General features: G+C 35.6%; 1 protein-coding gene across 5 annotated transcripts; it reads left to right on the top strand.

The window, feature by feature from the left end:
• Positions 1-1652: 1652 nt before the first annotated feature.
• LOC18032811 (protein argonaute 10) lies at positions 1653-11702 on the top strand. Of its 5 annotated transcripts, none has more exons than XM_024180629.1 (23): positions 1653-1942; positions 2272-2328; positions 2904-3568; positions 3895-4103; positions 4367-4516; positions 4623-4756; positions 4859-4968; positions 5056-5162; positions 5386-5524; positions 5617-5733; positions 6395-6502; positions 6597-6668; positions 7154-7264; positions 7362-7521; positions 7608-7729; positions 8048-8185; positions 8284-8426; positions 8544-8606; positions 9573-9636; positions 9724-9859; positions 9962-10035; positions 10571-10697; positions 11199-11702. In XM_024180629.1, exons 3-23 carry the CDS (start codon positions 3080-3082, stop codon positions 11390-11392), a joined length of 2967 nt encoding a protein of 988 aa, XP_024036397.1. In that variant the 5' UTR covers positions 1653-1942; positions 2272-2328; positions 2904-3079; the 3' UTR covers positions 11393-11702. The 5 variants fall into 5 exon arrangements, with proteins under 5 accessions (XP_024036397.1, XP_024036386.1, XP_024036393.1 ...); XM_024180618.1 differs by having other exon boundaries at positions 7154-7276; XM_024180625.1 differs by lacking the exon at positions 2272-2328 and having other exon boundaries at positions 7154-7276.
• The last annotated feature ends 8378 nt before the right edge of the window (positions 11703-20080 follow it).

The following is a 20080-nucleotide window of genomic DNA, read 5'->3' as shown; positions in this document are numbered from 1 at the left end:
CCTATGTGTGTGTGTTATATATATATATCTATATATCTATAGCCAACTTTTGCTCTCAACTAACAGACAGCAAAAAAAAACATCAAGACCAATTGAGCTATATCCGATGGACAACGATTACATTAAGACTCTTAATAACATATGATGGACAAAACTAGAGTGCAGCCAACATACTATAAGTGATTTTGAAATATTATCATTCTAGTATAGGGCTCGAACTATGACATCTTAGGGTACTGTATCACACGATAGATAGATATCGTTAGATAATCAGAAAATTAACGAAATTTAATCTTTTAACAGCGACTAAGTTGTGGGACGGTAATCAAAGCCCTAATCTAGTTTGGTAACTCACCGGCCAATATTAAAAAGCACAATTTCGTTTTACAGCAATATGATATCATTAGTTGAGGAACACATTTTCTTCAGTATACATATTTTCTTCACTATATGGGTCATCACACTCAATAATTTCTAGCCATCTTCAAACTGGGTCAACAAAGTAATGATCCCACCCAGTGCCCCAATCACAACCATCCAAACTACAGTGAGTAGGCTTTCATGAAGCCAAGTTTGATTTTCGGCAAGAAAGATGGCTTCTTGGGACCCAACATCTCTCTCAAGTCCATGTTGTCATAATAGGCAATCACTACTCAGTACTCCCCGCACTCACTCCTCTCTGGCTATACTGCCTTTTGCTCCCCGGTGTCAATGCCGTACCTCCCTAATCTCCATCCCGTTTTCATGACCACTCCCTACCATTTGATCCTTGGACCCACGTTCACGTATTATCAAATCAGACAGCTCACAACATTTGAATCTCATGGTGATATGACTTGTGCCGAACTGTTTGTCTTGAACATTTGATTAGCCATATATTCTTATCCAAAACTCAACTCATAATGGGGGCCAGTACGAGGGTGGTGGAGCTTATTCAAGAAAGCAGTTTACGTTTAGCTGTTAATTGTACATCTTGTAAAGCGTGATCGAATCATTAAGTATAAGGGGAACATTTTGGATATTATGGGTTGCAATGCAGAGGATGTAAACCGAGGGATTGTGGCCCCAGAAAAACAAAGAGAAAGCGCTCTAATCTCTATACTGTATCGACCGTTACGAGGCTTAGCGACTAAACTAATAAGCAGCTAAAAGATGGGTGGTGGTGGTAGTGGTGTTATAATATATTTTGAGTGGAAGCATTAAAAAAGAGTTTAGGACATAATAACATTTTACATAGGGACTGGAGAGAAAATAATAAAAACCCAAAAAAAAAAAAAGAAAAAAGAAAAAGGAGGACTGAGCACAAATGGAGAAGTCTGCAGGAGAGATGTCTGCAAGTTCGAATTATTCTTCTTCTGTGTATGATTGCTTTTATATTACCCAGTAGCTCTTTTGGCCTATCCCACCAACATTTTTCCTTTTTTAAAACTTGTAATACATAGTCTAATCAGAACCAAAACGCCCGTGCGTTAGTGAGAGAATTTGGGTTTTGTGTTTATGACTTTTAAGTTTGTGAAGGAAAAAAAAAAAAAAAAAGAAGGTGAGCAACTTAGCAAGCATAGCAAAGGCTTTTACACGTGATAAAGAAAACACCAAAAGCACTTGCATGCGTGTATAAAGAAAGATTCATCATCATCATCATCATCTCTTTTCTTTTTCTTATTGTGAATTGTTCTGAATCTCTCACAAGAAAAAAACCCATCTTTTTATTATTATTATTATTTTTAACGTTAAGCCAAAAACCCATCTTTTTTATCGTTACTTTTTGGTTCTCCTTTAATAGCATCATCACATTGTTTAGCAAAGCTCATCTTTTTAAACCCTTCCCCCCCACACTCCCCCTCTCATTTTCTTCATTCAAGCTCACTGCTCAGTGGAGTACTTAAAACCTTGACTTAGCTCTTGCAACTGGGTTTGGTTTGGTTTGGTTTGTTGGTTGGTGGTGAGTCTTCAAGACTTCTTCTTTTTGGTGCTTTTAAGATTGTTTGTTCAAGCTATTTGGTGGGTGGTTACTCTCTTGAATTTTTTTTGTATAGCAATAAATTTTGATAGGTATCCATCCTTCACTTGGATAGTGATTTCACTGCCCTTTTCAATGTTTATTCCTTCTCTTTGTATATATGTTCTTGTTTTTTGTTTTTTTCTAGATGGTGCTATTCTCTTTCTATAGCAGTCTCATGGTTCCAAATGTATCTGTACAATAAAAAAAATTAATTTTTTTATGCTCTTCTTGTGTTTTCATCTTCTTGGGCTTATTCATCAATCTTTTAGCTGGATTTTGTAAGTCTTGGATAGGGACAAGCCTATGAAAGTGGTTCTTAGTTGCAGGTATTTCCATTTCTTGGGTTTCTCTTTGATTATCTTATTGTTTTAATAAGCTCCTTTTCTTCATAGTTAAGCTCATTGTGGGGTTCTTAATTGAAGCATGTGAAGAAGAAGATTTTTTTTTTATTTTTGTCTTTGCATTCATCTCATGAGCTGAGCAAATTCCTGTTTGGGGTTTCGTGTCTTGATTTTCTTCTTTGCTTGGTCTGACATTTTGAGCAAAATTTCATGGAAAAAAATCTTCGTGAAGAATGAAAATCCCTGTATGATTGTATATTCTATTTATATCATATTTTTCGTATGAAGAGTTATGGTTGAAAGAAATCGTTTCTCTTGTTTTTTTGGCCTTTTTTTATTTTAAAAAAATTATTACGAATTATTATTTTTAAAAAAATTTTTGCATAGGAATAGTAACGCTTGTAATGTTGCAACAAAGGCTGGACATTTTACCCATTCCGTTTTATTGTGTGTGTGTTCAACTTTGATGCTGCTTTAACATCGTCATTATTTCCACTTCTTTACAGTTTCTGCAGCTTTGGTAATGTGACTGACATACATTTTCCCTTTTTTGTTATTAGGCATTTTCCAGCAGAATTAGTCCTCGAAATCTTTGAAGTAAAGAGTAAAGACTAGAAGAAAGACGCTGGGTATTTGCGTGTAACATTTGGTGAAAAACGGAGAACCCATCACCAAGTCTGTACTGCTCTTGCATTTCCAGTTTTCAGTGACCAAAGTAAAACCAAAACGCCAAAGCATGCCTATAAGGCAAATGAAAGATAGCTCTGAACAACATTTAGTGATCAAAACCCATTTGCAAAATACCATGAATCAATCACAGAAACAACCCAAAACTGCTCAAAATGGCAAGGGCCCTCCGCATCAAGAACTCCAGAACTCAAAACCTCATAATCAAACTTCACCACCAACAAAAAATAGAGGGAGAAGAAGAGGGAGAGGTGGAAGAAAATCTGATCAAAATGATGTGTTTATGAGACCAAGTTCAAGGCCTTGCACTGTGGCGCATAAGCCAGTGAACCAAGTTTGTGATCTTGTTGGTAGTAATGCAAATGGGGCTGTTGGAAATGGTCGTAGTTTGTGTGCAACGGAGATGGGGTTCCCTACTTCAAGCAAGTCTTTGAGTTTTGCTCCTAGGCCTGGTTATGGTCAAGTTGGGACAAAATGTATTGTTAAGGCTAACCATTTCTTTGCAGAGTTACCAGACAAGGACTTGAACCAGTATGATGTAAGTTATCTCTATCTATATTTCTTTTTTTGCCTTCTTGGCTGTTAGTGTGCTTAAAGCAAAAAGAATTAAATTTTGATCTCTTTTCTTTTTTGTGTATTTCAAATTGAGTCATGGCAATTGGGCCCCTAAATCTGACAATGAACATGGTGGTGTTATTGTTTCATCTTATTTTCTCTCTTACAATTGCAGATAAAATTGAATAATTTTTATATTTTAGACCTTGTCCTTTTCTTCTAATGGCATTTATGAGATTTAAATCTTTGCCTGCAACATTGTTCTTATTGTTTGCCTGCCTTTTGCCAATCTGTGTTCTGTTTTTGCAGGTTACCATAACTCCTGAGGTGGCATCAAGGACTGTGAACAGAGCTATTATGGCAGAGCTTGTGAGGCTGTACAAAGAATCTGACTTAGGAATGAGACTACCTGCTTATGATGGCAGAAAGAGCCTGTACACAGCTGGTGAACTTCCTTTTGTTTGGAAGGAGTTCAAAATTAAGCTTGTAGATGAACTGGATGGAATCAACGGTCCCAAGTAAGTTTTCTTTTTTGCCTTTGCTTGTTCTTTTTACATTTCGCTTTATAACTTATTTTCTTTTCTACTATCTTGGTTTTTCCTCTCTTGGTTGGTTAAAATTTTGATCACTGCAAATTGCAGTATTGATAACCATCCATCATAGCAAATTCAACATGCCAAATATCTCTCTTTTTTTTTTTTCAAATACAACGAGTGTTGCCTTGACTTCATATGTCTATGCTTCCTTGGAAGTAAATTTAGTTGATCCATTAAATTTTCAGAAGAGTGAGAGAATACAAAGTGGTAATCAAGTTTGCGGCAAGAGCCAACATGCATCATTTAGGCCAGTTTTTGGCTGGTAAGAGGGCAGATGCTCCACAAGAAGCTCTTCAAATTCTTGACATTGTCTTGAGGGAGCTCTCAACAAAGAGGTATAATTTCTCAAGTGATTGTGATCATATTAAATTCTGTTGAAGATTAATGAAAAATGCCATAGTCAAATTCTTATTTATTTGATATTGCTTTTGATTTGTGAAGGTATTGTCCTATTGGGAGATCCTTTTTTTCACCTAGTATTAGAACACCGCAACGGCTCGGCGATGGGTTGGAGTCATGGTGTGGGTTTTACCAGAGTATAAGACCTACACAGATGGGCCTGTCACTGAATATTGGTATGTAATAACTGTAACATTAATAACGGATGAAAGTTACCTGGCTGTTTCTTAGAGTGATCTTTCTCATTTTTCCTTTCTCGTGCTTTATTGTGCTCGTAGACATGGCTTCAGCTGCATTTATTGAGCCTCTTCCTGTAATAGAGTTTGTTGCTCAGCTTCTTGGAAAAGATGTTTTATCTAGAACATTATCTGATTCTGATCGCGTGAAGGTACTTTTTTAATCCTTATGAAATTGTTTTGGAATTATTTATGGGCATTTAGTTTACTTAGAACATTGCTTTCAAATGTTTAACCAGATTAAAAAAGCCCTTAGAGGAGTGAAAGTTGAAGTGACACACAGAGGTACTGTAAGAAGGAAGTATCGTGTTTCAGGATTGACGTCTCAACCTACAAGAGAACTAGTGTAAGTTCTGATCCTTTCTCGACACTGAATGAGATAGCCGTTCTCTTCTTAACTTACAGGTTTCATTGAGAAAGCATGCTGATTCGTACTATATAGTAAAGGCCTTTGGTTTTCTATGAGAAGGCTATACAAAGTATTCATCTGTTTCAGTCTTTTCCAAATAATTCTTGAATTTGATAAGTTTTGTGAATGTGTTCTGATCATTGAAGGTTCTTTTGTTCAGGTTTCCTGTTGATGACAATTCAACAATGAAGTCAGTGGTTGAGTACTTCCAAGAGATGTATGGCTTCACCATTCAACATACTCATTTACCTTGCCTTCAAGTGGGAAACCAGAAAAAGGCAAACTATTTACCTATGGAGGTCGGGAAAGATGTCAAAACTCCTATATCTATGTTGATTGATTTCTTTTCATTTAATTCGTGCATCTTATCTATATGCTTTTGATTTGCCAGGCTTGCAAAATTGTCGAAGGACAACGCTATACGAAAAGGTTGAATGAAAGGCAAATTACTGCTCTCCTAAAAGTTACATGCCAAAGACCTAGGGATCGGGAAAATGACATTTTGCAGGTATTTCTTTAGTTTAAATTTTCTCCTTGAATAAATAAGCTAATGTTTCTGATAACTTTAAGAGCTTGGGTTTCTGGAGTTAGCTTGCACTAGATTTTTCTAGATTCTTCATGCTCACAAAGAAACAACAAAAAGGGAGAAGCTTTAAAACACACCATCTCAAAACATTTTCCTTGGTCATTTTGCCAACCAGATTATACGATGTTGACTTTGTATAACATATTATTCTTAAGGATTTACATTGTTCAATTCGGAAGCTGTAGTGCACTCAGATGATTTGAAAGAAACAACAAAAAAGGGAGAAGCTTTAAAACACTCCATCTCAAAACATTTTCCCTGGTCATTTTGCCAACCAGATTAAATGTTGTTGACTTTGTATAACATGTGGTTCTTAAGGATTTACATTGTTCAATTCGGAAGCTGTAGGGCACTCAGATGATTTGAAAATGAGACTAAAATTGATGCTCACTAGGAGTCATAAAATTGACAATTACCTTATGTGCTGGAGTTTTCAATCATAGTAGCTTTGTTATGAATCAAGCAATCTTAAGATAGTGCAGGCCATTAACAATAGAAGTAGTTTTCTGGATATGGCATGTATTGCTTGTTGGTTTTGGATCTTCTACTAATAATTTATCCTTGAACTTTTGTATCCAAGCAGACTGTTCAACAGAATGCTTATGATCAAGACCTATATGCAAAGGAGTTTGGGATCAAAATCAGTGAAAAGCTAGCATCTGTTGAGGCTCGAATTCTTCCTGCCCCTTGGGTAATAAGCTTTCTCTAATTGTTTTGACTAGTTTAGAAAAAAGGCGCCGTGTTATTTTCCATTGTTTATCATCTCATGGCTCTCTTTCTTACAGCTAAAATATCATGAAAATGGAAAGGAAAAGGATTGTTTGCCTCAAGTTGGTCAGTGGAACATGATGAACAAGGTACCCAACATTGTGCTTTGCACTCTTCGTTTTTCCAAATATTATTAACTAAAAGAGGCCCCTAGGGTCTGGGCTGAGTGGTTTTCAAGCAGCCTTTTTCAGTTGGCCACTTGAGGTCAAATCCCAGGGGAGATAGGGGACTGAAAAATTTATTTAAGGTTGCCTACCTACCTATCCTTAAAGAGACTAATCAAAATTAAATAATTTACATAGGAATGCTTAATGAGTAGGTCTTTTATCAATTAGATTTGCGGGTTTTCACCAAACCAATTTCATATTTGGAATTGATAGAAAGCAACAATTGATACTAGTCTCTATTCTTAAAGCTTTGTCAATGTTGGTTTCAGTTTTTCAGAAATTTTGTACAGTGGGTTGATCAACACTTATGTAAGCAATGGACTCCCAAGTGACAAAGCCATTATTAGTTTTGTGCTATTCATTATAAAATTTCTACTGCTTATCTGATCTGCTGCTTTGTGATGCAGAAAATGATTAATGGGATGACTGTAAGTCGATGGGCATGCATTAACTTTTCACGAAGTGTGCAAGAGAGTGTTGCTCGCGGTTTTTGCAATGAGCTTGCTCAAATGTGCCAGGTATCTGGCATGGTAGGTTTCTTCTTGTATCAATCCCTTTTAAGATCAAGTGCTTTAGTTCTGCTAACAATTGGAGTTTTAATCCATTCTCTTTCAGGAATTCAATCCAGAGCCTGTCATTCCAATCCACAATGCCAGGCCTGATCAAGTAGAGAAAGCTTTGAAGCATGTTTATCACTTATCAATGAGCAAAACCAAAGGAAAAGAATTAGAGCTTCTATTAGCTATTTTGCCAGACAACAATGGTTCCCTATATGGTAGGTTATATGTGTCAACTGTAAAATCAGACCTGATATATGATCGTGAACTGACACTGTTGCTCTTATATATTTCTATTTTGCAGGCGATCTCAAGCGAATATGTGAAACTGATCTCGGTATAATATCCCAATGCTGTCTGACAAAACATGTCTTCAAGATCAGCAAGCAATACTTGGCTAATGTGTCCCTTAAGATCAATGTCAAGGTTTGTTTAAGTTTTAATAGCTCAGTCGGGCTCAATACAATTCTATGCTACTGAATACGATCATCTTGCATTTATTAATATCAATGACGACATGTCCAAGTCCTGGAATATGTGGGCTTTTTTTATTATCATGGATAACATGATTTGCACCAGAAAGTACTTAGGTTAATAATATTTTGAGAATGGCATGGTATGCATCCTATTTAAAAATCTTAAAATTTTCCATAGATATATGCCTTGTGTCGGGAAAAATATGCACTTTTGAAGTCTCCTCTCAATATTAACTGAATCTTGATTTATCCTTTTATCCTTATGAAGATGGGTGGCAGGAACACTGTCCTTCTGGATGCTATCAGTTGCCGTATACCATTAGTTAGTGACATACCAACCATTATATTTGGAGCAGATGTGACTCATCCAGAGAATGGGGAAGACTCCAGCCCCTCAATTGCTGCTGTACCATTCTTTACCTAATTTTATGCCTTCGTAGACCTTTCCATTCCCCAAATAGTTATTGAAACATTGGTTGATAATATCTGTTGGTCTGACTGTAGGTAGTAGCCTCCCAGGATTGGCCTGAAGTGACAAAATATGCTGGATTAGTTTGCGCTCAAGCTCATAGACAAGAACTCATACAAGACTTGTACAAAACATGGCACGATCCTGTTCGTGGGACAGTGAGTGGTGGCATGATCAGGTACATAAATTAACTTCCTATTCATTTTTTCCCCATCTATGTGCCTCCAACCAAACCCACATCATCAACACAGCATATTTAAGTATTAAATTTCTATGCTACATATTCTTTCTGCAGGGATCTTCTAATTTCCTTTAGGAAGGCAACTGGGCAGAAGCCGTTACGGATTATATTTTACAGGTCATTATTCTTATCTGTACTGAGAGTTAAAGTGGAAATCATTTCTATTTGTGTATGAACATTCTGTGACTCGGCGGTGACATGCTGAGGCAGCAGCTGGAGTTACCTCACAACTTGCTCTAGTTTGGTGTAATCTCCCTGTTCTTTTATCTTCGTTAGAATTTTACTCAAATGTGGTATGTCATTTGAAACTTCTATGGGAGGAAAACTAACTTGGGTGGGGTATTGTCGTGGAAGGAACAACAAAGTACTTACCCAACTTTGGTCAGCATTAGCAAAGTACAGTTTTTTGCTTCCAGAGAGAATTTGAAACAAAAGCCATCCATATAGACTTAAAGAGAAAAAGAACTTTTATGTCACAAGCAGGAGCAAAGTTAGAACTCCCTACTATCATAAAACCATCTTACCTTTGCATTGTGTGCTAATTCCTTTGATTTTGTTCTATTTATCTATCCCATTAATGTTATTCAAATATGAGGGTTTCCTTGTTTAATCTTAACCAGTGCATCTATCGGCTAATCATACTCTATAGAGTTAGGATATTCCAAGACAAAAAGATAGAACCTCTAGAATTTAGAATTTTGGGCTTGGCCCACTTCTCTATAGTCAATTATCATTTGTTGCCTGGACCATGCCAAGAATGTTGCTGCATTGACCTAGAGTGGTGGATCATAGGAATTACATGTGCCACTAGATTGTTTAGAAGCAGTGGTACAAAACATCTGAACACTGTACATTTAGTTGCATAGTATCTGTGTCATTCAGATATATGATTTTTCATCGATCGATATGCTGATACATTCTTTGTGTACAGAGATGAAAGTAGTGAAAAGAGAGGAGTTGCCCATTTTTATGTTTATGCATTTTTATTACACATGCAATGCACGAGAATTTCACTGCATATGTTGCATAATATATATTCATCATAAAGTTTTTAGATAGAGTTCTAAAAAGTGGTCTGAACAGGGATGGAGTAAGTGAAGGGCAATTTTATCAAGTTCTACTTTATGAGTTGGATGCGATTCGAAAGGTGAGAGAGAAGTCATACTGGTTTTCTCGTGTTCTATGTTGCAACCGTAAAATGTCAGTGGCTTTATATATATAAATCTCTGTTTAGGCCTGTGCTTCTCTTGAGCCGAATTATCAACCACCTGTGACTTTCATAATTGTACAAAAACGACACCATACTCGGTTATTCGCTAATAACCACAGGGATAGGAGCAGCACAGATAGGAGTGGGAACATTCTGCCTGGTAATTATAACTTCTTGGAAAATAAATAATTCCTGCAGTACATACCTGTGCATCTTTTTGTTTTGTCATTGCTTATCTAATGACATGCAATGTGGGTTTCAGGCACTGTGGTTGATTCTAAAATATGTCATCCAACAGAATTTGATTTTTACCTATGCAGCCATGCTGGTATTCAGGTGACGTTCTCAATTTATGATTCTATGTGATCCTGGAACCATGTGGGTTTTGTTTTAAGAGAAATAGAAACATTTTGGATGGATGATTCTTAATAACATTATAAGGGGTGGTTGGAGACTCTGTCTATCCATAGGTGTCCTACAGAACACACAGATGCGTGTGAGCGGAGACAGCATATCTGTCTAAGAGTATAATGTGATTTCCAGTCTCAATGGCAATCCAATCAATTAGGAATATAACAGATAATTTTATCTGATTTCCACTCTGACTGCATATGATTCTTTCCCAATCCAATTAATAATGATGGATATATTTTACTCCGACTGGATTTCAAACCAGACCTGCATTGAGTTGCTGTAATTGGTGCTTTGCCTATTTTTCGTCAGATGTTTGACTGATGACTGTTACACAAATCAATTGCATGATCATTTTAAATAAAATAAAAATCATGAGTAGTTTTCTGATTTGATGTGAGTAGTTTGCCGCATATTTATTGAATCTTAAAAAGAGTTCCTTTTGCTTCTAATGTAACAGGGCACAAGTCGACCGGCACATTACCATGTGCTATGGGATGAGAACAATTTTACAGCCGACGGAATCCAGTCTTTGACAAACAATCTTTGTTACACATACGCAAGATGCACACGCTCTGTCTCTGTGGGTAAGAAATGTTTTTCTCAGATTACTTTATGGTTGAAGATTAACCCTTTTGAGGTTTACGTATTCCCTGAAGAATTGGAAAACCTAGGATATGGCCATGAAATCAGTACTGAAGTTCTCTTCTGCCCCAAAACATTAGAAAATGGTTGATCTAATGGATCAAGTTCTGTTCTTGAAGGAAAGCTGTTTTAGTTTGATGGAACTTAGAGAAGAAAGATCTAATTGACTCATTGTTGAGGAATTTAATTTAGCTGAAATTGTGTTAACATAAATCATAAATGAAAAGCACCCTTGCTTACAGCAGAAGCATGTGAATACATAAAATGTTAAAGGGGTTATCTGTTTTTGCGAGAATGTATTATATCCCCTTGCCAAGCTTATCCAATAATAAGATTTTAGGAAAATTCTATGATTTAACAAAGATGACCGAGGAAAGATAGAGGAGTGGCTTATTGTTTTAAAACATTATGCTGATATGGCAGCACATTTGGTTTCTGTGTAGTTCCTCCAGCATATTATGCACATTTAGCTGCTTTCCGCGCCCGTTTCTACATGGAACCAGACATGCAGGAGAATGGCTCGACCGATGGCAGTGGTCATACCTCCACTAAGAGCACTCGGGCGGTAGGAGAGTCTGGTGTCCGGCCTTTGCCAGCATTGAAAGAGAACGTGAAGAGGGTGATGTTTTATTGTTAAGATGGGGGATAAGGAGTTGATAGTAGCAGGGGAAGAGTAGTAGCTTGGGGATATCAATGCAGCAATCACGTTCATTTCCAAAATTTCTTCTGTAAATGTATGATCATGAAGATTTGGCATTGCTGCTAGTTTCTCCAACTTAGATCAGTGATTACATAATTAAATCAAATAGTTTTAGCCTGTAGGCCATCAATCATGTGTAGAATGTGAACAAGCGCTATGTAAAGTAATGTTTTATCTTATTATGAATCCATGTCTAGGAAGTTTTGCCTCAATTTCAATATAACCAGCTAATCTAGTTCACATCACGCGATTCAAACTTGAAAAGCTTCAGAATTATTGGTACGAGAGAATCCTATTTTTCAGGACGACACTTAGTCCTTTCTTCCATTCTGAGGACGAGGTGTCGGCTTTGTGTTTTTGGCCGAAGACGTTGTCAGTTTAGCTATGTTAATGCAACGACAATCACAAAGGATTCTGATATTTCAATAATTATAAGGAAAATGATACCAAGGAAGCAGCATTTCAAAACTTCAAAATAATAGAGCTGCTTGCAAATAACTGCCATTTGTTATCACATATTGGGTACATGTACCTTGTGTGGCAGTGACCCAACTAATTGATTTTAAGTTTTTAAGGAAAATTGATTGATGGAAGAACTCTTTGACAAAAATTTGGTTTGACATTTGAGTTTTGGAGCTATAATATATTCTGTACGAACCTCGATTGCATTAAAGTCTTGGGTCAAACTCAAGATTATGGCTGCTGTAAATTTATAACCATCATCAGTCGATGTTGAATTATCTTAAGAAATAATTGTTAGGGTACAAAAAAAAAATTGCTAGAAGTGTAAACAAAAGAAGCTGAATAATTGTAATCAAATTGGTTGGTGGTTGGTGTTGAGGTGAGCCGAAAGTACTTTCAAATCTCAATAATTTCTCGTGTTTCTCACGGTGCCTTTTTATATGAAATAGCTAGCTGCAGAAGCCTTTTCAAATTGTACTAACCACTCATTGTGCTTTAAAGGGGTAATGCGACAATCATACTCGACCAACCAAATTTGTAGGACTTGCAACAATGATTTTGAGAAATTTAAATCTCAATCTTTAGTTATTTACATTTCAAACTTTTTTTCCTTTTAGCCTCTTTTTTCTGAAATGTTTAGCCAAAATCAGGTGTTGTATGAAGATTCTTTTTTATTTTCTCTTCCATATGTTTCCTCAAAGTTATATTTCAGTCACCATGATGCAACAGCAACACTTGCCTAGAATGGAACATTAGCTAATTCCATCTTGTATTTTATGCATCATTCATGAGATTGAAACTGTAGCTTGGTGTAAATCTCAATACAATTTCCACAGCTCCCTCAAAACCCTAGTTCTAGCTAATAACATAAAAGGTGATCAAATAAGAAACTGAGGTAAACATTTATTTTTATTTTTGGGTTCTTAGTTTCACTGTTGAAAGATTGGTCTTCGATTTATGCATGAACTCACAATTTCTTCTTGTCGTCCATTAAGGCGGGATGATTTCTTTCTTCGATTTACACCTCATAACAACTATGAGGTGTGAACGTCTGGACTTTATAAAAATACAAATGACAAATAATTACAAACTTCAATAATTAGCTGAATCCGTATGTTACAAAATCCAGACATATGCACCCAATAAGGATTGTTCATCTAATAGCTTGATCGAGACTTGCAAGTTGGCATATGACAAAACTAACTAAACAAGATGGATTAGTTCGTGATTGAAGCTTTTGATATCTCATATGCTCATTCATGATCATATACGTAGAAGAAAATTAAACACAGGTGATAGCATATATACACGTGAATATTTAAGCCTGGTGTGTGTTCATGGGGATATGCAAGTACAAAGCTTTTGATATCTCATATGCTCATACATATGTAAACGCGTTTAATTCTTTGAACAGAAGCATAAATCCAGCATTGAACTGGTTTAAGCCTCCTCAATTTGTTTTGATAAGTTAGTCCTATGTGTATGTAAGCACTCAAAATATTTCCAGAAACTGAAATTTTCCAAAGATGGCAATGAATAGTAAGAGCTTCTTGTAGTATTTTCTCTTGAATTCAATATTTGACCTAATTTGCAACTCAAATGGATTTAACTCGAAATTTGAAATCCAGTTGCATTATTATCAAATTAAACAATATACAAATCAAGTGAACATGGGCAAGGTATTTAAGAAAAGAAACAAAGCAGTGTTTTTAAGTATGCATTACACTTCATAAATTATCAATTTTGCAACAAAGTAGCATATATAGCAGATAACTACTACAATTCTGAAAAAGAAGAAAAAAAAATTGATTCTCTTACACATCAACTCTCTTTAATACACACACAAAAAATTCACTTGCTTTTACTGATATCTCGCTTTCAACAATTGATCCAGAAATGCAACAAATTAAAATGATTATAATGCCAGTGCCTAACACTAGTGTTCTTCCCAAGAACATCCTTAAATGGCATGTAACAAGCACTCATCCTCCAAGAATCCTCCACCTAGCTAGCTAGCTAGCCTTATTCATGAATATGATTGCTGACAGATCAAAACCCTGGAAATAATAACTTGGGAAAATCAAAGTGATGACATTTTTTCGATTATTTGTGTACTTATATGATGGCTACATGGAATCTTGCCCACAAGGAGCTTCTTACAAAACACCATCAATAAAGGAGAAAGCAGAAAGCAAATTAACTTCTTGGTCAGAGAGAAAGCTAGCTAGCGGCAGCAGTAGTTTGTAATTCATACATACATTTTCGAAATTCTGAATTCTGTTTAATTTTGAATTGAAACCAAAAAAAAAAAAAAAACAGATTTGCTATTGAGTTTAAATGGTTTTACATAGGACAAACTCACTATTCCATTGCAGTGTGATGATCATTTGCAGCTTGCTTCTCTATTCCACGTACTGTTTTCATGAACATTTGCTTTGCTTGAGAAGAAAGATTATGTGTAGAGATCTGCTTTTTCACCACAGCTACAATTTTGATGATACGCCTGACAAATCTATATTTACATTTAAGGAAGCATAATCTTCTCTCTCTCTCTCTCTCACACACACAGAGACACAGACTGACTGACAAACACACAAACTTAACCAGAGGAGTTTATCACTGAAGAAGAAGAAAAAAAATGGAAGTCTCAAAAAACATTTGAGGAAATTAATGTTCAAAAGTTCATATTTAATCTTTGTCTGAGTTATCTAGTTGAATCACTTGTTCGAGCCACTTTGTAATTAGTCTTAATCTTTAAGGGGCAAGCGTCTAAGTAAAGCTCAAGATGTCTCCCCTGTGCTTTCTCATCAATTCTATTGTAGTCCGGATAAGAATGAAAAACCCACCATGGAAACCCTAGCAAATGGAAAAACTTAGGGTTTTAAACCCACCATGGAAACCCTAGCAAATTGAAAAACTTTTTACTCCCAAATCGGTATTCTAAAAATCCTCTAAACCAAAAAAGGAAAAAAAAGAAAGAAAAAGATATGGTGTTCAAATTTGTATCTTATGCAAAGCAATTTAAGAGATTCATACCCGATTTAACCAACAAAATACTGTACAGAAGATTAAAGAATTATGTCATAGCTCGATCACCAAAGAAAAAGAGTAATTAGAGGGATATTTTTGAACTCATCGAAGTGCCCCGAGACCCAAAATTCCTATCACTCAAAAAGTGAAAACCCTAACACAAACCTAGGACTACTACTCAAGTTTCACATGAGAAAAGAAATGATGAAAACACAATAATCAATAAAACACTGTACATAAAAGAAGCAAAATATTAGTAAAAACAAAAAGAAAAATGAAACCTAATTCCCTGATGAGCCAAAATCATTTACAAGAAAATCATCACTTACCCTACAGTAGTCATGTAAGGACATATGTAGAAATGGAATTAAAATATAACTGGACTCGTAATTTCGTGCAACCAACGAACAGGTGAAACTGCCGCATGATCTGTATCATTCCTCGAGCAAAGGAGGAAAGTTAAGATCATGCTGGCAGCTTCATCTGATAGTGGTGCCCGATAACATAATGTGCATCCTCCAGTAGGCTGTGCCTACTAGGGCACGCAAACACATTTGATTCTTGCTCGAGGTGATGAAGAGAAGAGAGGATAAAAGGGTGTATAAATAGATGGACGAGGGGAGAGGATCAGAGGGTAATTATCAATTTGATGGAATTTTTAGTATAGGGGGACTGAAAAGCTAAAGTTTTAAAAATATTAAATAAAAACAAAATTATGTAAGAGATTGTAATAAGCTAAGCGTGGTCCCAGGTGATTGCAAATTGAATATTGTCACGCCAAGGCTTAGGCTCCATGCAGTTTGCAGACAGGTTAGTGAGTGTTTCCATATATATTGTAAGAGCATTAATAACTTTTAGGTTGGGGCCTGTGAGTTGTAGGGGACCCTTACTCTTTCCCTTTCTTCTCTTTCTCTTTCTCTCTAGAAGAAGAAAGAGGAATCAACCATGAGCCAAAAGAGTGCGTAAACGCTACTTGTTTTATGAGGGGACCATTTTGCATGGTTTCTTATATGTTGCATAAGGTTCACACATAAAAGAAGATGAGAGAAGAAAATAATCTAATTTAAGGTTAATTTGGGATGGTTATTAGTTAATATGCTTCTAAGGAAATTAATAATCAGATGTGTCATAAAGTAATGTTGGTAGACTACAATGTTAAGAGTGGTGCAAGTCTCAAAAGTAGTACATGCTTTTGATAAGTTTTATTATTTATGACATAGTATTTAATAACAAATGGATGTAATTTTATTTATTCACATAATTCACTTTGGTTTATGATAAAATTGTCTTTTCTTCGAAAGATATAGTAATATAAGAGTGAATTTGGATTGTTAAAAAATACTGAATAAGTTTCTTTGAACGTTTTAACTGTAATCTCATATGGGGACCATATGAAATCTCGCGAATCCCTCTCTTTCTGTTTCGGTATATATATTTGTTTTTGTATGTGATATTAAGAGATATGCAATTAATCCGATACCTTAAAAGCATCTCTTCTTTGTGCATTGAGCTGGCCTTTTCTTTACGAACGTTTGCCAAATGTTGATACTTGCTAGTCCTGCATCACATTGGTGCCAGCTACTCAAACACTAGTTGTTAGAAACAAATATTTGATAGGCAATCAAGAAAATGACCTTTATTATGTTTAAACTTTTGAGATCATGTTAATTACTTAGAAATCCAGTAGCTATTAATTTAGTTTTGTTCCCTAGCTCTAGGTGTGATGATGGAACCAACACTTGCGCAACAGCAGCCGCTCTCCAGAATAATGCTTAATTCCGAAACAGATCAATAAGATGAACATATAATGATCATTAATTAGTATTCTAAAATCTGGTGAGATTTGCTTATCCTCTGGAGATTTTGGAAAGATGTATGGAATACTTAATATTTTTTAAAACCTCTATATATAATTGGTTTTGAACCTTTTTTTTTACTTTGAACATATTCGTTTGGTGGATATATCCTTCAAACTACCCTAGGAAAGTTCCTTGAATCTGTATAACAGTTAGCCAATAAATACTTGACATTAATCTAATTCAGAAAATATATATTTCTCAATATGACCAAGCTAGGTTATATATTCTAGCTACCTTGGCCTAGGGCGGCGGGGTTATGGCTTATATTCTCCATATTTAGATTCTTACACACACCCACACAGAGACAGAGACGGGTCCTCAAATGTTTGACTTCAAATAATTTAATGGCACTTGTAGCAAATTGTTATATGTAGGAGAAGATATGGTCATTATTCTAGATATCGAATATCTGAGTTCCATCTGGATTCATATCTCCCTCATAATCCAAGTGTCAGTGGCGGAAAATCATGTGTTTGATATGATATGCATAATTAACAGAATTTCATAAGCCTAGCAAAGAATTGATTAATTAACAAATGTCTAGAGTATATATCCATTGTTTATTATAAATTTGATCATTGTGAACTAAATATTAAAATAAATCACTAGCATCTATTCTAAAGTATAAGTTGCCACGTTAAATCAATATAAGGTTTATATCCAACAACAAATTACGAGCTTTCTCTTCGATTTGATCTGATGTTTTGTATCTGACGTGTTGTATTCCTTCACTTTAAGGTATATCGCTATATAATATCTTTAGGAGATTGCCACTTTACCTCTTTTAACGAATCGTTTTGTAATGGGGGTCAATTCTTAGCTATATATTTATAGAGAGAGACAGAGAGTAATAATGAGGTGTCTTAAAAAAAAGTAAGCAGTACCATCAAGCGCATAGATCGGTTGGCATGAGGTTGCTCTATCTTAACCAAGGTTCGAGATTTGGGAATGATGCTGCGTTAAATACTTGTTGGGAGAGCTTTGCCACTCGGTCCTACTTGGCTCGAATCTGAATACCAAATGTTTTAATATACCAACAAAAAAAATGTAAGCAGTTAAGTGAAAAAAAAGGCCAAAAACATTACAGAGAGAACATCAATTTCTATAATAATCTTAATAATAATCTCGGATATATGCTTATGGAGACTTTTTCTGTATTTCGCATTACCCTTTCAACTTGCCCTACTCTCATGTAATAATGACGTGGTCTTGAATCACTTTATTGAATACCCCTAAGTTTCTAGGCTTAATTGTAAAGGAGCTCAATTTGGTAGATTTTTAATTAGTTCAAATTTATTGATGAATCTTGTGCTAAAAAAGTAAAACCGTCATGAGACTTTATCAAAGGCAATGCTATGGCATGCAACCACACTCCCCCGGCGGCAAAAAAAAAAAATGAAAGACAAAGATGTTATTCTCTTTTAAGGTAAAAAAGGAAAAAAAGAGAGAGACACTTTAAATTTAGGGATTATTACAGATAATGTTAATCTATTGTTGTGTATCTTAAAATTACGTATTAAAAGAGCAAATTTATTAGTGAGATAAAAAAAAAATGATCTAGAGTATATAAGTTAATTTAGTAGATGTCTAGAATTAAGAAGATAAATTAATTTCTTATGGTATTCCTAACTTCTTAGAGATAAAATTAAATTGTGCAAGATATCCCGGTCTCATTTCGGGCAAATCTATATATAACAGGAGCTATCAATTCATCATATTTCACCAAAACCGAAGCATGATACGTGGTTTTAAAGAATTAAATAGAAGATTGACAATTCAATGACCGGAATGGGAGAATGCCGATTTTGAATTTCAAGAGAGATTTTAACAAATAGTATATTTTTATTCACTTTATTAATAACTGAACTGGTTCTAGTGTATATATCATAAAAAACTTTGCCTTTTTCTATATTTTCATTGCGATTGGATAAAAAATTAGTACTTCTTGAATAAGGTATTCAGCAACATGAATGATTAGAAAATGAAATCATTAATGGTTTTACAAGCGCTTCAGTTCTCTATTATAAAAACTCCAAATTTTTCTATACATCCTTAAGTTTTAGTCATTCGTCAACCAATTAAGCCATGCATCAATTCTTATTTAAAGGTTTCTAACGCATCTCTAAAACAAAATATAACTTGTTCTTAATTACAGAAGGGCGGCAGCACTGGAGTAACTGGACCACGCCTGTGAAAGAGGCGTCTAACATGGGCGAGTGGTGATGCTAATTTGCTGAGCCTGAGATATATTTATATACATATAACACATTTTTGGCCTCATCAACTACAACTTTGTTTATTGTGGTCCAGTTTGCTGCGCAGAGGCGTGCTGTCAGCGCGCTAGTTTTTTAGTTACATCACTTATTTTGGAAGCCTTCACGAAAGTCCTCTGCTATCTTCCTCCCCATGCTCATCCATTTGCTCATTCAATAACCTTTAGCTTCTTAACACTAGACTTGGAATTATCATCACCTGCCGTTAACCTTAAACTTCCTCTCCTCAGAGCCTTTTTTTGTTTCCACAAACTTCACTTCAGATTGTTAAAGAAAATTAAACTTAGGTTGGATGAACGTACCACCTCGTTTATTCCTACATTCGATCACTAAGGTTTTGATTGGAATTAGTCAATCATATAGCGAGAGAATCAAAATAAAACACAAGCGGGCATGAGGCGATCGGACACTTACACCTAATATATATACATATACATATACATATATATTAACATCACAGTTATTAATTTAGCTTAGCAGATACCAGAAAAAATTAACCGTGGAATTGGATAGCAAACAAGGGGCACATGCAGCAGTGGGCGCCAAGCAGAATGAATGATGCCTAGAGATGCGTCAAAACACGCATTTTAACTGCTGCAAGAGGGAGAGTTTCACAAGCAAATGCAAAGACTTGGCCCCCCACTCCCTGTACAACAAATATTATATATATATATAGATATTCCTGCAGGGATGTGATTCTCTTGGTGTTTGTATATGCGAAGTGTAAGCTGTAGAGAGAGGTATCTAATATTAATACCTGTTACATAGAGCCTAAGTTATTAAAAGCTCTGCTTTCTGATTTCCTGTTTTGAGCAAGGGTTAAAGCCACTTGGGTTTGAATGGGGGGGTTAGCTAGCTAAGCTGGAGTGGTCCCTTGCGTACAATTTAGGGAACATTTACTCTCTCTCAGAAGCATACATTTTATAGTCACAAAATAGGCAACACCAGCACACTGTGGGAGGATACAAGCAGATACTACCCAATTCATTTTTGGAAGGCTA

This window comes from Citrus clementina, unplaced genomic scaffold, assembly GCF_000493195.1.
Source record: "Citrus clementina cultivar Clemenules unplaced genomic scaffold, Citrus_clementina_v1.0 scaffold_9, whole genome shotgun sequence".
NCBI lineage: Eukaryota > Viridiplantae > Streptophyta > Magnoliopsida > Sapindales > Rutaceae > Citrus > Citrus x clementina.
This window is presented reverse-complemented; position numbering and strand designations above follow the sequence as displayed.